Here is an 18031-nt window from a genome sequence, read left to right as displayed (position 1 = left end):
ACTCTGTTCCTGCGGGTGGAATCTCCCTGGGACCAAGGAGCTTGGGTCAAGTCTTGTCCAAGATCAGTGGGGACACGCTGCTGGACCCCCTCTGCCCAGGAGCAGTCCCTGCCCTTGACCCTGTCTCTCCCTCCCCAGGTCTACGAGACGGAGCTGGAGAAGGTGGACGACTTTGAGCATCTCTCTGACTTCTGCCACACCTTCAAGCTGTATCGTGGCCGGTCGCAGGACTCAAATGATGACCCCTCAGTTGTGGGGGAGTTCAAGGTGTGATAGTCTCTCTACCTATGCCTGATCATGCAGGCCCCTGGGTGGAAGGTCTGGCTGCTAGAGTGGGATGATGTCAACTGAACTGGTTTTGGGTAGGACTTCAGTGAGAAATGGGCCATACAAGTAGACTACTGGGTCCAGTCTGAACAACCTGCCTGTGCAGGTCTGGCTGCTGTGTTCCCAACAGCGAGTGCCTTGCATGCTTCAAACCCAGTCCAGGCTGTGCCATAATCCTGGAGCAAAAACCCGTCTGAAACCGATGCTGGGTGTAAGCGATGGAGCATCTTCTTCCTCTGGGGTGGTGGTGGGAGCGTGTGTGAGGACTGATGGTCTTGCCACGCTGGTGCTGCGAACTCTGCCTTTGGAGATGTATGCCTGGTGCAGAGGAGCGATGCATCCTTTGCTCTTTTTAACCTTTAGTCTATTTGCAAGAGAAGATGCGGATTAATTTTTTCTAGCTTTTCTTTTTTTTTGTTTTAATATTCCTGCTCTTACTCAGCACTCTCCTGACCCTAACAATATCCAGAGACTGATTCTTGACACTTCACTGGGAGGAAATCAACTCTGATGAATAAAACACTTGTAAATTTTTGCATTTTCTCTCTCCTCCTCCCATCCCTCTCTCAGGAACTAGCTGCTTTGTTCAGGAACCCTTAAAAATGTCCCTGCAGAAAAAGTCTCAGCCTAAACCTTTGCTGGGGGGCAGTTTGCATTGGCAGCAAGACCCCTTCACACCTCTTTAATAGCTTGAAGGCTCAAACAACAGTGAAGTAGAAGAGGTGAAGGATGAACAGGCTGAGGGGGCTCTGTGTTAGAGGTCTTACAGCAGGGGTCCTCAAACTATGGCCCGTGGGCCGGATACGGCCCCCAGGGTCCTCAATCCACCCCCCGGTATTTACAGAACCCCCCCACCTCCCCCCCTGCCGGGGGCTGGGGGGGGGGAACCAAGCAGCCGCAGATGACTGCCTGCCACTGCATCCGCGCGCCGGCCCCCTGTTTAAAAAGTTTGAGGACCCCTGTCTTACAGAGTTTGCATTGATGCTCAAGCAAGTGATGAAGGATACAGGTAGCTTGCCACCCTGCTCCCAGCTGCCTGGATCATGAAAAGCCTGGCAGGACATGGTCTGGTCTGGCAGAAAAAAAGAGGGTCAGGATCTGGGCTTGGTACCTGGCATTACAGTAGTTGTAGTTGCCCCATCCCTGGAAACGTTCAAGGCCGTTGGACGGAGCCTTAAGCAAACCTGGTCTAGGGAAGATGTCCCTGCTTATGGCAGAGATTGGACTAGATGACCCTTAAAGGTCCCTTCCAACCCAAACTGTTCTGTGATTCCACACAAGCATTCAGACTGTTGTTGCAAGCCTGCTCACCTGAGACCCACCTGCACATGTGGGTACGCAAGCACAGCTGAACACCTCTGTCTTCTACAGGGTTCGTTCAAAATTTACCCTCTCCCGGATGACCCGCGAGTCCCAGTGCCGCCTCGGCAGTTCCATCAGCTGCCAGCCAGAGGACCCCAGGAGTGTCTCGTCAGGGTCTACATCATCAGGGCGTTCGACCTCCAACCCAAGGACACCAATGGAAAGGTACCCTGCTGGGGAGAGCTCTGGTGGACCTCCGTGCTGGCTCACGGGGTGGGCTTATCCAGCACAGCAGCCCAAATTGATCAAAATCTGCATATATGGCTTAAAATTTAGAAACAATCAGGACAGCAAAAAGGAGAAAATCCACCCTTTCTTTCTGCCTCCATTGCAACATCTGGGAATCCCAGGAGCCAACTTCCTCCATTCTGAGGGATTTTTCAGTAAGGCTAGTTAAAATAGCTAAATGCATTTGATTTTTTTTTTAATTTGTTTTTTATTTTGGTGCCAAAGGAAACAAAATTGTGTCTTTCACATGATTGCTTTTTGCAAAGCTTTGCTAGTGCAAGAAAAAATTAGTGCAAAAAGAAAATTGTGTTTGTTCAAAAAAGAAAAATGTTCAATTTGTTTCAATTTGCAAAAAAACTCATGGAAAAATCCTTCTTAACTCTTTCTGTTCCACTGGAAAGTAGGGAAAAAGTAAAAAAAAAAAAAAAAAGGAATTATTTTGAGATGAACATAACAAAACTGCTTTTTAATCTGCCCAGTTTTTGAAAATGGACTTGGAATGCAAGTTTTCAATTTCTTAGAAATCTCCCACAAGAGACTCCTAAGGATCAAAAAGGAGGAGAAGAAACAATGCTGGTTTTTAAACTGAAAATTGAAACCAATCCAGCTTTGACCCACAGCCTTTCCCCCTATGCTGTGATGCCTCCTGAAACTCATCCCAGCCCAGGGGACACGAAAGGAGAGGCCTGGACACCCACTGCATCCTCACATGCAGACCTTCCCCGAGCACTGCTTTTCCATCCTTCGCTTCTTAAAACAATCTGCAGGTCAAGGAAAAGTGATGAGAGACTTGGCCTGGGGGGTTTGAACATAACTAGCCAATGTATTTGCCTTTTTTATTTTATTTTTCTTAATGTGAGCTAAAATGGTGGGTCCCTCTAGACACTGGACTCCAGCCGGGTGACATCTTTTAGGTGAAGCTGGCTTTTTTTTTTCTGCTTTTTTTTTTATTTTATTCCCTTCCCCTGGTAAAAATGCTGACTTGAGTTAATTTAACCACTTTTCAAATTTATGCTGGTTTCCCAAAATAGTTTTACTTGTGAGAGAGAAGCTTAAAAACTTGCTAAAAATGTAAAAATATCTGATACAATTTTTAGATGCACAGTGAGTCTTTATGTTAAAGTATGCTTCCATGCTTTTTTTTTTTGTGAACCATATTTTTTGAAACAAAATCTTTCCCTTTGACATTTTAGTCCCCTGCATTTGCAAAGCTATTTTTGAGTAGACCTCAAACTTAAAAAACGATGACCTCAATGGAACCCCAAAATAGGTGACTCAGATGAGAACAGGAACATCCTGAGCCCAGTCCACCGAAGAAGCCATAAGTAGGCTTTTTTCATGCTCTTTTATTGCTTTTCCATCCCAGTGGCCTCAGAAGGGCTTGGACTCTTGTCCCGCACTGCTAACTGGTCCTTCAGTCATCCGCAAAGAGGGATTACAGGTAGCTTTTGCGGATGGTCACAGGTTTGTAGTTAATGGTCAGACTGTTCTATCCTTGCAAATAGTCATTAATCAAGGGCGGTGGAACATCCTGCTTGCTGGGACAAGTAGAGGCAGAGTTATTCCTTTGCCATCAGTGATGCTGTGCAATCACTCTTTCTCGCATTTATTTTTATGCCCATCTTTAGTGCGATCCCTATGTGAAGATTTCAGTGGGGAAGAAATCCATAAATGACCAAGAAAATTATCTTCCCTGTACGCTGGAGCCTGTCTTTGGAAAGTAAGTTTTGATTCAGTTTGGAGTCCATGTGATTTTTTATGTCATACTGAGGAAATAGTGCTGGGCCAGACAGAGCTTCCCATTCCAACCTACAGTCAAGACCAGGTTGGATGGCGGTTGGATCAACCTGATCGAGTTGAAGATGTCCCTGCTGATGGCAGGAGGGTTGGACTAGATGGCCCTTAAAGGTCCCTTCCAACCCAAACCGTGCTCTGATTCCCTTGGCATGCTCTCGGCTCATGTCCAACCTTGCTGAAGTGTGTTTGGCCTTGGCTTGACCACCGTCCTACCCACCATAGCTCATGTTCACCTTCTCCCTGAGACTTCTGAGCTGTGGAGCATGGGCTGGGGGGTCTGCTCTGTCATCAGTGGGTTGTTCAGGCTTGAGATTCCCCTGTGGAGGCATCTGCCTCATCCCACTGATGGGTGAGAGAGTCTGGGGAAACTGCTTGCCCCTCATTTAGGCACTTTGGTTAAATGTCTGAAGAGAAGACATGATGCGTGAAGATTGGTTTGATTAGGCTGTGGCATGGGATTCCTCAAAATCAGATGCTCTGAAAAAGAAATATCTATAAACATGATATGGACTGGTTGGTTGCCTCGCAGTAGGAGCACAAATGTGGTGAAAGGCAAAAGATAGTAATGTTGTTTTCAGAAAAGGGTATTTGTCAGAGCTGGAAAGCACTATAAGGACCAGGCAAAACGGAGGGAGGCAGTGGAAAACCTGGTGCTCGGTTGCCATGTGTTGACAGGACTTTGGTCTCCCAGAAAAGCTGAGATTAGATGTACGGGGCTATGCTTCAGCACAAACAGGGGTCACACCCTACTCCACAGGATGTCCAGTTGGTTTTCTTAGGTGGCTTTCAGCAGCCCAGGCTGCAATGCTGTGATACCTTCCCAACAAAGCAAGAAAGAGAGGGAAGTACACCATCTACAAGGGTAGAGGAAAAGGGAGAGGGATGGCGAGGGTGATGCTGGTGAGACCTTGGAGGACAGTGTGCATTAGACAAGCCTTTTACTCCTCTCCTTCCAACTGGAGATGGTGGCTCTGCCTTTCCTACGGTGAATGCAAAGTGGTTGCTCCCCATCTAGCATGAGGAAGCCCTGGTCTCCCGTGGGCCAGGACCTGCTGCCCCGTCACAGAGCCCACAGCCAGACCCGGGTGAGCTCGGCTAGGCTGAGCAACTCCTCCTTTGCCAAGCCTGGCTCCCAGCCAGAGCCCGTCTAGACAGCGTGCTGCACCTCCCACCCGGTCTTTAAAGCAAGATGTAAAACCGAGGCCCTGGCTGCTGTCGGCTATTAAACCTCCCTTTTCACGAGCTGTTCCCTGGGCGGCTGGCTGCCGTCCAGCTTGAGCTAATTACTTTCTGCTGACCCCAGTTCCTCCTGCACTCTTAATTGGTGGCATAATCACTTACTTCCCCTCCTTAAAAGCTGCTGCAGGGTGGGAATGGGCATCGTGTTTCTCCCCGGCATTGCCTGCCTTTCAGCGGCAGGTGGAGGTGTTCCTGGGAGTGCTGGGTCAGACCTTCACCATCCTGTGCACCCAACTGTGCCACCTTCCATGTCGCTGCCATCCACGAGCACCAGCTTGGAATGGGGTGTTGTTCTGGCAGAGTCTTGGTGCTTTGTCTCTTGCTGTCCTTTATATGAGGAGGGAGAAGAAGGTTTGCTCTTGCTGTATTTTATGTCAGGATGTGGACTGTGGTGTAATGGTGGCAGAGGAGACGGCACAAAAGAAAGGTGCTTAGGACCAGGGGGAGAGGACAAGGAGGCTTTGAGGGTCAGTCTCTGATGACAAGCTTGGCCCGGGCAGGCTTGACTCCTGTTGTGGACATTTGCTCTTTGCACTCAAAAAGCAGATGGTTTTCGAAAGCTGTCATTTCTGCCCCTTTCAAAATCCATGGCAATGATGATTCCTGACTCTCGCCTGCTGCTCTTTTTCCTTGGATATTGCAGTGACCACCATCCAATTAGCAGATGGAGAAACTAAGCAGGGGCAAAGTTTGCTCAAGGATAATTCAACCAGGCAAAAATAACCCCAAAGCACGCTTGCTTAGTTGCGTACCTGCAAGCTAAGCCAGTACAACACAGTACTGACAGTACTGGACCAATGTGACAAAGATGCGTGGTGGGTGTACTGTCCTTCCTGGCACTGGTGGGTTGGGATGTGGTGTGGGTCTGTGTCCTGTGGGGCTCTCAACAGCACAAACCTCCATCTCATGGGCATATCACGGCTCCCGCTGTGCAGGATGTTCGAGCTGAGCTGCACTCTGCCCCTGGAGAAGGACTTGAAGATCACACTCTATGACTACGACCTCTTGTCAAAGGATGAGAAGATTGGGGAGACCATCATAGACCTGGAGAACCGGTTCCTGTCAAAATATGGGGCGCGCTGTGGCCTCCCCCAAACCTACTGCATGTAGGTACTGCTGTGGGCTTGGGTGGTGGGTCTCTGTAGCTGCTGGGGCTGTGCGGTGCCAAGCTGGGCATGGGGACCAGGGCGATGTCTCAGCCCAGGGGTCTGCTGTCCCCGGGCTGTCCCAGGGGCACCTGGGTGATGCTGTACTTCACCGCATAGGTGTGTCTTGAGACAGATTCACACCAGAAAAGCCCCACAGTTGAGGAGCTTCCCTGAGTCTTGGCTCTCCTCCAGGACCATGAAATGCCTCAAATAACATAAGTGTCCTTGGGGAGATCCTGTTACGTCCCTGATGCCTCCTGGGCACACCATGGTGAGGACACCTGCCATGGGCACGGCCAGCTAAGAGGTGACATGGTGGGTCTAGGGGGGCTATCAGGGCACCCCAGCCCTGAAGACTGGGGCTGGGTGGGCTGTGGGACTCACAGCCCCGTTCACCAGTGAACGCAGAGTGAGCTGTACCTTCCTCCAACCAGCCCTCTTTGGTGTAAGGCTGCTGCTGCCCTTTGTTGAGGCTGAAAGATGCTTCATCACATGTTGAGCTGCTGTTTTTCCTCCTGTTTGGTTTCAGCTCTGGACCCAACCAGTGGCGAGACCAACTCCGTCCTTCCCAGCTGCTTCACCTCTTCTCCCTGCAGCACAACTACAAGGCTCCCACCTACAAGTCTGACCGGGTCATCTTCAGGGAGCAAGAGTACATCCTCTCTGAACTGGGTAAGGTAACAGGGCTGCTTTGGGATAAAACTTTTCTTTCTCCAGAGCAAGGGATGGAGCTGGAGGTTGTGAATGTATCATGGTGGGGGTTATCATGGAGACCATGACCAGGTGATGGGCATGTTCTCCTCACCTTGCTGTCCAGGTTGGCTCTGCACCTTTCCCAAGCTTAGCTCTGCCCCAAAGGCTGCAGGTTGCATTTGGACCTGCACCAAACCCTGGGTTCAAACCTAGACAGGCAATCCAGCCAGGTTAACTTTGGCAAACCAAATACATGCAGTCTGGGAGCTGCAAAGTCCATTGCAGCCAGAGAGGCTCCAGCCTGATCTCCCAGCTGCTGCTTGTGCTTGGAGGAGCAGTTGTGCTGTTTGCATCTCTGCTTTTTGGGGTTGGTGTCACTAGAGGGAGACAATATCATACACACCGTGACAATATCATACACACCGTGCCCAGCGTATCACACCATGACTCATGCCTTGAGGGGCAAGGTGTGTTCTAGGTGGGAGTGCAAAATCAGCCTCTGCCAGCAAGGAGAAAATATCACCAAGTGTTGGGGAGGCATCTTCTTGTTTGCACAAAACCCACCAACACTGACACCTGCAATATCCTGGGCATCAACTCATGCCCATCTGACCAGCATCCTTGGGGGCAGGAGTTCGCCTTTTAGAGACGACTCTGCTTCAAACCGTGGAAGGGGTGTTTTGGCCTAGGGAGGAGGTGAAGCCCCTCCGTACATGGCCCAAGGGCTGCAGTCTGACTTTATTAAGGCCACTACAGTATTGCAGAGCTACCAAGGAGGACTTGGCCTGCAGAGGCATGAGACAAGGCACAACCTAGGACTGATCCCTCTCCCTGCTCTTGGGAACTGAGGCACAAATTCATGGTTTTCCCTGTGAGGAGGAGTAGGAGTGGGGAAGCAAGGGCTCCTTTGCAGCCTCTCGTTATACGAAAGGTTTTCAGCAAGGGCTGGAAAGGTGTTAAACCAAGCGGGGTCTTCCCCCCTCTCCCAGCCCCTGCCTTTCACCTTCCTCTGCTTTAATGGCAATCAGTTCAAAAAACAGAACAAAGTCTGATGCTTGACCTCAAGGAGATCTGGAAACCAGCTGTGTTCGCAGAGCAATGTCAGATCTGAACCTGGCGGTATAAAGTGAAGCTATTAAACACGAGAGCATGGGTTTTACAAGCACTGCACCCGGACCATTATTCCATAACCCCCACATTTGTTGTTTTCTGAGAGGGGCTTTTTCTTTTTCCTGTGCATAAACACACACACACACACACACACACACGCACACATGCCAGGTTTCCACTGCTTGGGAAATAGCCCATATGTCTGAAGTTAACCACTTCAAGATATTGCCAAGAAAGGAGCTGGGATATATCACCTGAAAGTTGCAGAGCTGTAATAATATTTATGGAGCGCATTTAATTTCAAAGGTCCTCAAAGGTGCATGGCCTTGAAACGCTACGGCTGAAAGGCAACTGTCTTGGGGGTGATGTCCTCCACCAGCTCCAGCATGGCATGTGGGATGGGGAGGCAGGAGCAGGCTCAGCCGAGGCCAAGTTGGCCATCCTTTGTACCTGGATGGATGTAACAGGGATCCTGAATGCTGGGGCAGAGAAAGCAAAAAATGTGCATTATTGATATGTCTTATCTGGTTCGTTTGTGGAGGGTCTGGTGTGGAGCGAGTGAGGAGGTGGAGGTGGTTTCAGATCTGCTCATGGATGGCTTGGTGTTTGGTGTGGCTGTTGTGTCCTGGCCCGTTTTGATGAAAGACCACACATACCCCTGTGGGAGCAGTGAGGAGCAGAACAGGGACTAGGACCAGCCATGGGACTGTGCTGGTGGTGCCTGCGTGGCCATCCTTATCCTCTCATTTCTGTTTTTCACCCCGAACGCAACAGGGAAGAAACGGGACCCCATAGGGAGCTCACTCCCACTGCGCTCCCTTCTGCCCAGCTGAAGGTCCTGGGTAGTTCTAAATGATGGGACTGAATATCCATCACCAGTGCTTGCAAACAGCACCAGAGCAGATCCTTTCATCTTACTGCCCTGAAGAGCTTTGCTCACACATTAGATAAACCTCTGCTGGGGTTGGGAATGGCAACATGGCAGCATCATGGGCTGGAGGGCAGCCTGCAGCCCCAACTGCTGTGGTTTTAGGAAGCTTGAACCCTTGGGCATGTTCAAAAACTGGACTCTCCTTCCCATGTCCTTCAACTTGGTCCTTGCAATGTTTCACCTGCTGTGATTGATGGGGGGGGATTTGCACAAGGGTCCCCGCAGGTCCCTGTCCTGTTGCATGGTGATTTGCCTGCACATCCCACTGGGAGTGGGTTGCCCTGTGCCCAGGAGGGTTTGTGATGACAGTGGATTTGCAAATGGAGGCTGTGCTCCTCTGCTCACTCCTGGCTGCCGTGAGACTGGTGGGCTCGTGCTTGCTCCTGTGGAGCGGTCAGAATCCGGCCATGGCACGGTGTAACGCTGCTCTTTGCTCTGTGGCAGAAGATGGCAAACCCCTCAATCCACACCTGGGGCCGGCAGAGGAGCGTCTTGCCCTGTGTGCCCTGCGGAGGCAGGGTCTGGTGCCGGAGCATGTGGAGACGAGACCTCTTTACAGCCCTCTCCAGCCCGAAATCGAGCAGGTGGGTGGTGTGACATGTCTAGGACAAGACCAAGAACATCATCTCCTTTTGATCCGATGCTAACCAGGTGGCTGTCTCACTGCAGAGCTGTGCTGGGGATACCTGCCCCAGGAGATGGGCTTTTCCCAGGGAGGGGAGTCAGCTGTCAAACACAGACTGGAGCTCAGCTCCGTCACTGACTTGCTCAGGGTGCTTGGGGAGGTTGATTCCAGCCTCCTGTGTTCATTTGCATCAGCATTTGCTCACAGCTTTTTTTTTTTTTAATTTTTTAAATTTTATTTGTGGGAAAGCCATTTCTGATCGGAAAGTCTTAATTCTTCTGTAACGGTAATGACACTGCAGGCTCCTTTGGCAACACAGTGACGTGATTTCTGCAGCATGAACCTGCCCTCAGAAGCGTAAAGCGTTAGTGCTGCTGCAGACTGGATATTTTTAAGCCAAATGAAAACTAAACAGGCTTCCATCCAAAACCAATCAAAAGCCAGGTATCCCTGCTTAGCCTAACCCCTTTCCTTCAATTAACAAAATATGTGTACTTTATGCTTTTGGATCAAGAAATGCTGCTTCCTGCAGGACAGAATGATTAATTATCATCTGTCATACACATTCCAGTTGCGTTGCAAAGGCAGTTTCAGGAGACTGGCTCTGCAGCTGGTGTGAGCGTGCGCAGCCGCTGGCCCGTGCCACCGCAGCTGTTTCCCTGCTGTGGCTCATTTTTAAGCCGACCTCCTGTCCGGGGATGGGACAGGAGGGCTGTCGGCAGAAGTAAATGCACTGGCAGCTACTCTGAGCATCTTTCCATGTTAATTCACCTGATGGAAACAACGATTAGAGGGAGGAGGTGGCTGCTATCAGTTGACAAGTGGGTCTGTGCTGTTCTTAGAGGTACAGGTGTCATGGTCTTGTTGAACCAGCCATGGGGACTAGGAAGGGTGCTTCCTGCGTGACATGGGGTTGCATACAGGCAGAGCAACTAGGACCTGCCCTGCATCGCTGCTTCTGACCAAGAGAATCCCCGGAGGTGATGCTGGGTCTAGGGGATTAACCTGTGTGCCTCAGTACATGCTACATTCCGAAAAGCATGGCTCTGACCTGCTGCAGAGCCACCAAGCAGGCTGGCTCTGTCAGGCTGTTTGTAGTGAGCTAAAAGCCAGGTTGGGCTTTTAAAGTTTTCTGCTGAAATGGAAGATTTTCTTGCCAAAAAGTGAGCAAACCACAAACCCCTCTGTGATGGGCTGATTGTCAAAGGATGGTGCTTTTTTTTTTTTCTTTTTTTTCTCCTTCAACCCTTGAGACTGCACACTAAAATATTTTATTGGCACCCATTGGTGTTTTACAGTAAAAGACCACCTAAAAACAACCCCTCTGAGATTTCAGCTGCATTTCTGCTGCTTTCTCCCTGGCAGGATTTTGTGAAAGTGGAATTAGATTCTCCTTTCCTCATCCCATCCTCCACTCCCATGGTCAGAAACCCATCAACCAGCTGTCCAGCTGGTGGCAACTGGTGACACCATGGAAAATGAGTGAGCTACTTGCTTCTCCAACATCTCCTATGGACCTAGTCTTTAGTCTGTCCCTATGTAAAGATAGTCAGCTGTGGAGAGTAAAGACAGAGTGCATCTTCAGTTTATCCAGCTTATATGTCGCAAGCCATTAGCATACCTAGCTATCACTAAGATAATTTAAATATAATACTTAATGACAATTTTCCAATAAGAAAATCTTAGTTTTCAACTGAGGAATGCTGGAGCACTTGATATTTTCTCTCTCCACTGCTAGGTCTTACTGAGGAGGTGAAGGTGACCCGGTTAGGAGGCTCACCAGGCTTCATGTGTCTTTCTTTTCCTCCAGGGAAAGCTACAGATGTGGGTGGATCTGTTTCCGAAATCTCTGGGTCAGCCTGGACCCCCTTTCAACATCACGCCACGCAAAGCCAAGAGGTAACTTTTTTTTAAGTTCTTACTCGATGTGGTGCTGGTTCCAGCACCTTCTGTTTGTGAGGGGAGAGGAGGGGGCTTGGAGATGTCCGATGGGAAGACATTTGCCTGCCCAGCTGGGAAATGTCTGTGTGGGCTCATCTTCAGAGAATGATGACTCGCGTCTTAGCTCCTTCAGCTGAATATGTGAGTGGCACGACCAGGCTGCCTAGGCAGGCTCTGCAACAAGATTTTCGCCCTCTCATGTTGTTTTTGTTCTCGGGGCTGTCCAGGTTCTACTTGCGCTGCATCATTTGGAACACCAAGGACGTCATCCTTGACGACCTCAGCATCACTGGGGAGAAGATGAGTGACATCTACGTCAAAGGGTAAGCCACCCAGCTTCTGTGTCCTCCGGGTACCGTAGCCTGAAGGTGCAAGAGCAGCAGTGAAGGAGTTAACACGGCCCTTGCATCAACACTGCTGTGGTAGACATAAACCCTGCTGGGATGAGGGGGCTGTTCACACCTCTCCATCCATGGATCCAGCTTCTTGGCAGACATGTCTCTGCCAGGCTCAGAACTGCTTCATGATGTCAAGTTTTCCTTTGCATCCCTTGGATGCTTACATGACAGTATTTACATGTAGAGAGGTAGGATGCGGGGAAACAGCGTAGCCATTGGAGAGAGGGGCACGTAGCCTGCATTTCCACTGTCGGCTCCTTCCCAGCTCCTCTCCTGGGACAGCCATGGGCTTGTTCCATATACATAGGTTGGCTTGTTTGCATAGCTGCTTTTTTTGGAATTCCCTTTTTTCCTTGAAACACACAAAAATGTGGCAACCAGCAGTAACTCTGGCACATTCCCTTCTCTGCCTGACTCCATTTATGTTTTGTCTTGTGTAAAATGGTGCAACCCCAGCCAAGGGACTTAGTTATTTTGTGCGTTCTTTGGATTTACGGACAGGAAGAGGTAGGATTTTGAAACAGACTGTAAATCCCTTTTTTGCAATCCCAATTTTCCTCCTGTAAATCCAGAATGTGCGCTGCTTACCTGGTATTCACATCAAGTGCATTGTTATCAGCTTCAGCTGAGCTGCTCTGTGCACTTCAGGGCTCTGAAGTAGTAGTGCTTGCAGGGTGTTACTGGGAAAGCAGGAACATCCACTGCTTCCTGATCTCCCTCTCCTGGCTTTTAGCATCCCCAATGACCAAGCAAATCTTGCCATGCTGTAAATGAATTCAAAATCTTGCTCAACTACCTCATCTTTCCCCACTGGCCCTGCCCCCAAATGGCTGCATCATTAGCATCCCTGCGTATGGCCTGAAAAATCCTAGTGGAGGGGGAAGGCAATGGTCCTTCTTGTGCTTAAGCATCTGCCCTACAGACCAGGGATCCAGTGGGCAAAGTGACCTTCACCACCATGGCTTTGGTGGGGACACTTCCTTCCATCTGCCGCTGCCTCCAGAGCAGGGGCTGGAGCATATTTCAGGGTGAACTCGGTGCATAAGGAGCTTTTACCTTTGGCTTTCCTTTGGAAGATCTCACAGCACTTCTTTGAGGAGACTAATTGCCAGTTTATTCTCTGTTTTACCTATTAGGCAAGACCAGGACTGGAATCTCAGTCTCTAGGACATTATCTTCTACATAATATGTAAATTTGCCTGAGGCACAACTCAGTTGCTGTTTATTTAATTTAATCAGTGGTTTATTGGTAGTCTTACAATAGCATGAAGAGGTCTTAGCCACGTTTAGGTGGTGCAAGGCTGAGTGCAGAGAAACCTGCCCTTCCTAAAGGCTCGGGCTGCAGGCAGACAAAAGAGTGGTAGTGTAGCGAAATCATATTCATTAAGAACTGAAGATGTTTTTTGGGCTTAACAGCTCTCTCTGTCAGTGTCATAGGTGGAGGATATTTTTGTATTGTTTTCATAGTGAAATTTCCAACAAAAAGTTTTCCTTCACCAAGAGGACGGACCAATACTGAACCAGGTCACATGGGAAGTGGGAGGTTTTCACTCATCACCTTGCAAGTTTTTCAAGGTATTTCATGGTAAAACCGGTACCACTTTGAGCCAATTGGACTAGAAGTTTTCAGAGTCGTCTTCCAACCAACCATCCCTGCTAAGATTTATGTGATATTATGTGGCATCTTTAAAACTCATCTGCATCCCCTTTTGGGTTCCTAAATCAAAGGATGGCCTGGGTCCTCCAAAATCTTGCACCCATGCTTAACAGAGAGGGAGGTGTGCGAGTTATAAGAACAAAGTTGCCTCTTAAATCTAAGAACCTAACGCTGGATGTGGATATTGCAAATAGCTTAAGCCACGTGGATTTAAAAAATACTGGATGAACTAATGGGCTAAAAATCCATCCAGTCCTGTTAAGTACAAAACCATTATCCAAAGTTCAGGGAATCTGTGACTTGCAAGTTACTGGAGGCTGGAGAGGTGTGTTGGGAGGGTATCAGGGTGTGCTTGCCCCAGTCCTGTACTCTTACCTGGACATCTGCTGTTGGCCCTGGTCAGGGGTGGGATACTGGGCAAGATGGGCCTTTGGATGGTCACCACGGCCACTCCTACATTATGTTTTTAATTCTGGGGCACCATGACTTGAATGCTTTTGATTTCTGGCATCTCTTTCCTGCAGTGGGGAGGGTGCAGCAAATTCTGCAAGGAAAAAAACCCACCTGTGCATCCAAATCAAACCATTTATTTGTCCTTTTGTTTGCCTGCAAGGAGAGGGCGCTCACACTGCATCCTCTGAGGGTCCCTGCCAAGCTCTGAAAGATGTGGATAAACACACCGGCTTGCCATTTGCATCCTATCGCATCAAATCAAATAATCCAGCCACAATTTAAGCATTAGTGTAACCTCATCACACAATTCCCACTGCCACCAAGCCCTCATTTCTGTGTAGCACATGTGTGTGTGATGTGTACTGTAGGATGAACTTGAGTAGAGTTCCCTTCCCTGTTTCCCACAACACATTTGGGGTGGGTCATGCACTCCTCTCGAGCACTTGAGAAGAGGGAATCATTTGTATAGCTGGGCAAAAACCCTCTTATTTTAATTTAAGTGGAAAACAATCGAACGAGGTAATCGTTTTCATTAGAGATTCTCTCTGAATCTTCTGGCTTTCCCCCAGCAGGGCTCTAAATACACAAATGGATGTATTTTGTTGCTTTGTTTTGTTTCGTTGATTGCTGAAGACTGAAGAATCTTGGACAGGGAAAGAGGGCAGAATGAAAACCTGATAGTTGCAAAACTCACAGCTGGAAAAAAGTAGTTCTTATGGAAAGTTTTCGGTTTGCCCCTGGCCTGGTTGCAGAGTGACCACAGCCAGCTTGCTCAGACCCAGAGGGGAATGGTGCTGCATGGAGCTGTCTCTAACGGGAGTGGCTGGGGACCACCCTGGCCACAGCAGGGTCTGGCACTCTGGGGAAGAACCTCTTGGCCATTTAGGACTTTCAAGTAATAATCTTTGAGAAATTGACAGAGAATAGAGGGGAAAAAATGGCCCTGTGGCCCTTTAGCATGGCTGCCTCATCAGCAGGATGGGCTTTAGGGGCTGACTACAGGGTCAGTTTGTTGGGGTGGCTGCAAGGGGGAAAGGAGCTCTCACCAAGGCAGGTTAGAGGGTGATGTGTGCTGGTGGATGGGTAAGCGACAACGCTGAGCCAGAGCTGAAGGCAGCACTGAGTCTTTAAAACACCCATAAAACTCAGGTGAGGGAGGAGAAGGGCTTCTCAGGCTGCTACCACCAGCATTGGTTCATCTCCCAACACTGCAGGCACTGTTGCATTCCCTCTCAAGTCCCCTACGGGCTCCAGGTTGCCCCTACAGACAGCAGCCACAGGGATGAGAGACATTTTATTGCCTGCTCATGGCCTCTGTGATGCTGAGGGAGCTTCAAAACCTTGGTGTGTTTCTAGTTTTTCATGCAATGTGTTTGCGTTTTGCAGCTGGCTGGTTGGCCACGAGGAGAATAAGCAGAAGACAGATGTGCACTACAGGTCTATGGGAGGAGAGGGCAACTTCAACTGGAGATTCGTCTTCCCCTTTGACTATCTCCCTGCTGAGCAAATGTGTTACATCTCAAAAAAGGTGAGTATCCCTGGACAGATGTCTCTACCTCTTCGTAGTAGCTCTGCGGTGAGATGTGCTGCACGATCTAAGACCTGCAACACTGCACACATGGAGCTATTCAAGGCTCAGCCTCACCACTGTGGCATTTGAAATGCAAAGTTGGGGGCAGGTGGGGAAATTGGTTTAAAAAAAAAATATCTACGTTTTGAATACCTCTGTGGGGTCAGAATTAGAGGTGGCTTTGTGTAAAGAGTCTGGAGATCCTGACTCCCCAGGAAAGACTTCTCTGGGCTGGAAGCAGCTGAATATTGGTGTGGTGGTGTCTAAGTACTATCCAGGTGTCATGGGACTTCTGAGGTGCCTACTCAACAGCAGGGTTACTCCAAAGATGGAGATGCATTTCCATGGGGATGGTTAGGTGCACACCTCTGGTCTCCAGTGTGGCGTAATGGGCATCGTGCTGTACGCTAACTTCACAGAAGGGCTAAATAAAGGAAGAAGCTGCCTCCAAGCGCCTGAAGGGTTAAGCAGGAGGAACATGTAGAACATGGGTTGGGATGTGTCACTGGTGGAGAGATGGGAAGAAAAGCTTTGGTTTGGGATTCAGGGTGAACATGCCCTTGGTTTAATAAGAGAGCTGTGTACTCACTTGGGGAGGTAAAAGTGGATGTGGTTTTAGCCCCCTCATTCCCACATCTGTAGCTGGCTATTGCTTCTGGTGCTCCTTAAGTTAGTGCAGCACGATGATCAGATGGGCTGGGAGCTGCACAGAGGGAAGGAAATAGGGAAGGAGTTGGGGTGAATACGTGGAATAACACTGGTGCAAATTGGACTGGCTCTCCAGGAATGCCTTAGGGGAGGGAGATCTATTGGCTTGAATTTCCTGCTTATCACCTGGAGACTAAAAGGAGTATTGTTGGGTCTGTGCGGACAGCAGGGATGATCTTTGCTTTTGAGACTTGGTCCTGTTCCGTGACATCTCCCTGAAAGCTCAAACCCCTTCAGCCGCCCAACACCAAGCCTTCATCCCTGCTCCCTGCCTTGCCACCGTGAACTTGACTTGTTCATTGATATTGGGGGTGCCCAAAGACACCTAATTGTGGTGGGACCATCTGCATCCACAAAGCTCACCTGGGACACCCATCCCAGCTTGCTCTGTGGGGCCAGCAAGGTCCCAGTGTGGCCTGGGCTGGAACTGGTGTGGTGGTGGGGAAGATGCTGAGTGAATTCCCCATCCCTTGAGCCAGACGATCCCTGCGAGGAGGCCTAGCTTCAAAATGAATTGCTGGATAGTTAAACTGATTGACAGAATCATAGCTGTACCCATTTCACGCTTCATGTTAAACAAATCAAAAGTACAGTGTGTACTACATTCAATTATCCCCCTTTGAAAAAGCAAAGACCCCCCTATAAACCGTTTAAGAAAATACATCCCACTGTGCTGATATTGATTCTCCTCCGACCACATGTCTGCCAACACTGTATCAGAAAATAAACAGCTTGTAAAACCTCTCTGTAAAGGAAAAAATAATGAATGAAAAGCCATGCTTTGTGTTTGTGGGACACATTCCGCTCTGGCAATTTTTGATCTCGCCATGTGCTGTTTGAACTCCAGGTTCATTACTGCTGCTGTAAAAGCCCATGCACCGAACTTTAAATGCAGGCGATGGAAAGTGGAATTTAAATCAAAACGGTCAGATGGCAAATTCTGAGCTGCTAAAAGCCACCTGCGCCCAGCCTTGCTGGTGTTGGCCCACGGAGAGAGCACTGCTGGGAGGAAAGCAGCTTTCAATTTGCTCTCCTTTGTTTGGTCCGCTCACCTCCTGGAAGACCAGAGCTCCCATTAGCGTTGCAGGATGGACTGCAGGAATGGGTCACCCCAACCCGGATTGCAAATATTCTCCCAAAAGAGCAAGGATGCCCCTGGGCAGGAGGGTCTCCGTGTTGTTTAGTCCTGGTGTGTGCATCTGGGGTGAGCTGGGAGCCTGCAAACCCAGGGAAAACCCAGGTGCCACGTGGTGGAGCTGAACTCCAAAGCCTTAGGATGGCCAGTGGTAGCCAGGAGTGTTTAATCCTTGCCACAGCATGGAAAGTTTTGGGAACTCCATCTCCAGAGCTTCAAAGTGCTGGGATTGCTTGGGGTTTCAAGGCTTCGGTCTTCCCATGGGGCACCTCAAGGGAAAGCAGGAGCCTGTAAATCCTGTGAGCAACAATTCAATTTACAGATTGGAATTGTAGGCTCTTATTCCTCCTTTTCTAAGCGTTTTAACCATTTCAGAATGTTTTTCCCATTTGTATCTTCACCTGCTGCAGTAATGTTATAAAGATTTTGCTTCTCCTTCTGAGAAAGGAATTTACCTTTTCCTTTTCTGAGTTTCCAAAAAATCCCCATGGAAGAAGAAGTTAATCTCTGGGACAGCTCTTCTGAAAATATGTAAATGCTTGTTTCTTTAATGTCCTCTCTCAGCATTTATTCAGAATTTCCTTCTTTTCTCTAGCAACCATGGACAAGTCAGGCCACGTTGCTTGCATGGCCGCAGCACGCTTGCAGCTCGCTGAGTCCTGCGAGGAGACGGTTTCTTACATTGCAAATCATGCTGTCATTTTGGTGA

General features: G+C 49.1%; 1 protein-coding gene across 18 annotated transcripts in view; it reads left to right on the top strand.

Annotated features, from left to right (window-relative positions):
- The window catches only part of DYSF (dysferlin), a 105370-nt gene that overhangs the window by 67564 nt on the left and 19775 nt on the right, over positions 1-18031 (top strand). For 16 of the 18 annotated variants that reach the window (XM_037388472.1, XM_037388448.1, XM_037388417.1 and 13 more), the window contains 9 exons: positions 139-267; positions 1699-1854; positions 3546-3637; positions 5889-6059; positions 6631-6773; positions 9280-9419; positions 11271-11359; positions 11629-11724; positions 15296-15437. In XM_037388472.1, coding sequence (XP_037244369.1) covers positions 139-267; positions 1699-1854; positions 3546-3637; positions 5889-6059; positions 6631-6773; positions 9280-9419; positions 11271-11359; positions 11629-11724; positions 15296-15437 — 1158 coding nt within the window. Of the gene's footprint in view, positions 1-138; positions 268-1698; positions 1855-3545; positions 3638-5888; positions 6064-6630; positions 6774-9279; positions 9420-11270; positions 11360-11628; positions 11725-15295; positions 15438-18031 lie in introns of those variants that run through there. The other 2 variants (XM_037388328.1, XM_037388390.1) reach the window with 2 other exon arrangements.

The sequence above is a fragment of the Falco rusticolus genome, chromosome 1, assembly GCF_015220075.1.
Source record: "Falco rusticolus isolate bFalRus1 chromosome 1, bFalRus1.pri, whole genome shotgun sequence".
NCBI classification, from domain to species: Eukaryota; Metazoa; Chordata; class Aves; order Falconiformes; family Falconidae; genus Falco; species Falco rusticolus.
This window is presented reverse-complemented; position numbering and strand designations above follow the sequence as displayed.